The 4841-nt window shown below is 37.4% G+C and overlaps 1 protein-coding gene across 1 annotated transcript; it reads right to left on the bottom strand.

Annotated features, from left to right (window-relative positions):
• Nucleotides 1–367: 367 nt before the first annotated feature.
• Nucleotides 368–988, bottom strand: LOC147898111 (uncharacterized). Its single transcript, XM_087379770.1, has one exon. It carries the CDS (start codon nt 904–906, stop codon nt 619–621), a length of 288 nt encoding a protein of 95 aa, XP_087235896.1. The 5' UTR covers nt 907–988; the 3' UTR covers nt 368–618.
• Nucleotides 989–4841: the final 3853 nt, after the last annotated feature.

Consider the following 4841-nt stretch of genomic DNA (forward strand, 5'->3'; position numbering starts at 1 on the left):
ACTAGGAGTAGTAAACAAAACAAGAGTGTGCACAACTGTATAAAAATGCCCTACTTACTAAATTAACCCCCAAAAGAAACTAGGAGTAGTAAACAAAACAAGAGTGCACAACTGTATAAAAATTAAACAAGAGTGTGCACAACTGTATAAAAATGCCCTACTTACTGAATTAACCCCCAAAAGAAACTAGGAGTAGTAAACAAAACAAGAGTGCACAACTGTATAAAAATTTAAAACCTATAACCATCATCTAGGATTAATATATCTGAAACTCAAAGCCAAAACTAATATAAACTAAAAGTGATTAGCCTCAATTAATATAAACTAAAAGTGATTAGACTCAATATATATATCCAGTATATGAATTGAAGATACAATAAGAGTTCGCACTGCGAGCAGCCAAACGTGCACAAAGGGCTAAGACACTAACTAAAACAGATTGACCAGGTTCACCAGGCAGTTTTAGCACAAAGCTTGAAACCTTACGGAAGATCCATTATTCCAAAACCATCTGTCCTCTAAAAGCAGAACCCCGCAGAGGCCATGTGATCCAAGCCCATGTTCATAACTTGACAGAAACGCTGAAGGGCTTTATGCTGTTTGGTCTGATCAAACTCATCAACGCATTGCTGCACGTGCAGCCACACCCGCAGCAAACACAGCGCCACTCGCATAAGCGGCAGTAGCTTTCGCTATCCCTGCGGCACCAATGCTTTGCAACGTAGCGCACATACTACCAGCACCAACAGCTCCACCGTAGCTACTCATGAACCCTGCAGCCCATGAACCTGCGGTGATTCCTCCGGAACCAAAACCTACCGCATGTACCACGGCAGGAACAGCATAGGGGGCTACGACGGCTGTAGCCACGGCAACCCCAGCGACGATGGCAATGGGGGGCACCATGTTCGAAGAAATGAGCTGAGAGAGTTAACAGACTAGAGCTGAGGGAATCGTAAGAAATTCAGGGAAAGCTTCGTCTTTATAGAGAAAAAGAGCGAGAGGAAATGGAGAGTAAAGCTCACGACCAACAAACAGTCATTTTCCTTGTGCGTATTCTCTAGCAAGAATTATCACTCATCGCTTATCAAATAGTGACTCATCAATAAATTTTATCTTGTCACCAACAATCCAAATATCTTATAAGAAGCTTATTGAAAAAAGAAGCTAGTGTTCCAAGAACAATGTGAATAGTATTCAATGGGCCTTCCAAGTTCCCAACGTGAGAGAGAGAGAGAGAGAAATGGAAGAGGAAAGAGAGGAATATTTAATGACAATCGGAATGAATGCACGTTCAGAAAAGAGACCTCGTTGTTGTTGGATTTATTTCACTGGAGTCGTTTCCACTCTCCTTTACCAAAATTCGTTGCCACCTCTACTCTCTCTCTTTGTCTGTGCTTTCTTTGGCTCTGCTCTCTCTGGTTCTACCACCTTTGCTCTCCTAGTCTTGTCCCAAGATTGAATGGTTCGGACTATCTTTGGTCTTCATGCCACACACAGTTTGTCTTTGTTTGTCGCACAGATTTGCAAAACTTCGTAATGTCTCGTAACCTTCGTAAACGATTTGCAAAAGTCTCCTAACCTTCGTAAACGTTCTTAAAATTTTACTTTTCGTAACCTTCTTTAACCTTTGCTTTTCCAATGATCATTTAGGGTAAGGTTAGATTATTTAATTTGATTAGACATTGCTTAGCAAATTCTTAGCAAATAGAGCATTCAGTTTCACTACTTTTTAACTTTTTTTCCTTTTAAAAATTGTGTAGTTGTTGGACCTTTGTCCACTTGTTTGTACGTTGAGAAAAGCTCCTCTCCACCGAGTCCAAGGTCAAGTCCATTGTTGGTTGGCAATCCAAGTGGACCCCCTAAAGAGAATCTTCTAAAAAATTCGCCAATCAAGAAAACCCCACGGCGCTCCTTGAAAAATTATTTCCAAGAAGTGGAGCAAGAAGCCTATGCTCAAGGTAATAGATTTACTTTGTCTATTATGGATTAATTTGCATGAAATGGTTTTTGATTATCTTCTTTCGTCATTTGTATCCCATTGAAGAGGCTCATTCGCGAGAACCCGAAGTGTGTGCGCTTTAAATCCACCATAACCTCTGAAGTGCAATGTAAAAGTTGTTCTAAACACCGAAAGTACGAAGAAAAAAAGCCGTCTACTTTAAAGACACAACCGAAGAATGTTATTGTGATTGATTGACTATAGATCACATTGGAGTTGGATCTTCTTATGTATTGTTTTGGCAATATTGTCTTGTTGACAAGTTTGCAAAACATTGAATATGTTGTTGTAAGTTTTGTGACCAAATAAAAAATCAAGAGCATGCTCTACTTTAGAATTGTTTTAGTTAAAGTTTAAATAATGCATAAGATAATATTCTAGGCACATGCAATGTGGATAATTTTAGTTACAACAATTGGTAATTAATATTTCAAAATAAAGTCAACAGTAAAAGACAAATATGTTGCAATATTAGTATAGTTACCATTGTAATGTTTTCTAAGTATCCTCAGTTGATTAATTAATTTCATTGTTTTTGAACATTTTTCATTTGCAGCAAGCAAACAATTGATTTGCAAGGAAGAAAATGACGAAGTGAATTCTCACAATGTGCCTATCCATGCTAAGCATTTGCATGATCACTCCACAACGTCCCATCCCTATCTAATTGTACTCCACAAAGGTTTGTTTTTTAGGGAAAATTGATTTACAAGTACGATACTTACAAATTAACAAATCCAAAGTATCATACTTTCTTGAAAGGAGACTTCACTAATAGATTTTGCTCTCACACAATGACATTGCTCATTCCTTCCACCTTCATTCACCAATTTGTTGGTTTCTTGCAAATTAGGGAGTTTTATAGAGTTGAAGGAGCTAGTGTTGTGATAAAAGGACCAACAGAAGGTGGAACTTCAAAATTCTCTACTTGTTAATGCAAATACATGTATCATTAGAGGAGAACCCTTTGAAGGAAATCTTCGTTTATTGCCCGACCATTCGCTTTGCACATATGTGTGTTGGGTGAGATGGTAAACTTTGGCAAGTTAAGCATATCAAATGTCATGAAAACTATTGCAATTGTAGTCATCAAAGTGGCAAACGAGAAGGAAATGGCAGACCAAGTTATTGTTGCAGATGGACCACAAGATGAAGTCAGAGCTGTAGTAAGTTTTAGCTATTATTGCCTCGTTTAGTTGACATCTTGAAAATGTTGTGTGCTTCACTTACACAAATGTTACATTTGTTTGTAGCTTTCATTTGTCAATGAGAGGAAACTGACGTTGACTCAACTAGTCCAAGAATTTAATGATGAAGGTGTGGTTATGTACATCCTAAAGAATGTTTCATTCTTGAAAGCAAAGAATACAATTTGTGTCTTTGACTTCATCATTTTGATGGACGTGCCTAATGGTTCGATCAAGGATGACTTGGCTTTCACAAGCCAAGTATCACGCTTGTGCCAATGTGTTGGAAGCGACGAAAATTCTCACATAAAACTTTTTCACAACTGCAGGTATTTGAAATATTGTACTTCACCAATGTGAATGCTAATCTTGTCGAACACATTTATGAGTCACGCAGAGGCTTTCGTATAAGCAGGGACCCACATCGACCCTTTTTCTATTCCTGTCAGTTGCCCTCGAGTATTGTTCAAGTCACCAATTTAATAGGAGATTTCATCCAGCGCAATGGCAAACAAGTCGCAGTACACATCAAAGATCCATATGTGGACATAGTGAATAGTCTTTAAATGTGCCTTTCCTTCAAATGTATGAAGACAATCTCATGATGGCTCGTAGTAAGCTTAAGACTTGCAAACCTAGTGGAAGCTTCACAATTAATAGCTTGGATTTGTAATAGCATTTGAACCTAATGCATAAAAGACTATCTTTTGATGCAAAATAGTTTCTTAAGAATTCTACATCTCTCATGTCCAATTATTCTTTGCTCGCTTGTTAAATCATGTACATAGTTCTCAATTTGCACTTGATAGATAACAATATGGAGATAGAAGAACTTCTACAAAAGAAGCACTTGGTGAGAAACTACAATTTTGTTGATTTTAATCCTCTTAACACAAATGTGCTCTTGTGCGTGCTACAATTCTTCCCAACACTAACTTATGAGCAACTGTTAAGTACATTATTTGAGAATATTGTTTGTACTTGTAGAACTAATCCCACCCCATGGCACATCTTTACAACAATATCAAAAGAACCAATGTTGACAATTGACATACTACAAAAATTACTAGAGAACTCTTCAACATCACCTACATTGATTGTTGACATTCTCAAAAGATTTAATTTGATCTTTGGAATATCCTTTGGTTTTTTTACCTACGCTGGAATCAAACTTTAAAACAATGTGACAATATGTTTAAGTTAAAAAAAGACTATCAATAGTGTGCTATTGGATCAATCAAACCCTATATCTACAATCACTCCATTGATACAACTACATGATAAGCATGCTTACAAATTTTGGAGTAAAGAACACCAAACTCTACTATAAACTAGTATTGCAAAACCCAAGTTTATCAGCTCAGCTTTTGGATCCAACTTGGACCTCAACTCATCTAGCACATGAACATAGGCAATGCAACCAAAAATTTTCAAATGAGAAATGTCTGGTTTCCTACCAGTATACATCTTCTCTGGCGTCATGCCATGTATTGCTGCAGTGGGAGTCATGTTCATTATGTAAACTGCTGTAGCAACTGCTTCATCCCAATAATAATCTTGTAGATCTTTTTCATTTAGCATGGCCCAAGATACCTCTCTAATATGCCTGTTTTTCCTTTCTGCAAGTCCATTTTGCTGTGGGATATGACTGC

This window comes from Dipteris shenzhenensis, chromosome 9, assembly GCF_047967505.1.
Source record: "Dipteris shenzhenensis isolate YYH24624 ecotype China chromosome 9, Dip_SZ_1.0, whole genome shotgun sequence".
NCBI classification, from domain to species: domain Eukaryota; kingdom Viridiplantae; phylum Streptophyta; class Polypodiopsida; order Gleicheniales; family Dipteridaceae; genus Dipteris; species Dipteris shenzhenensis.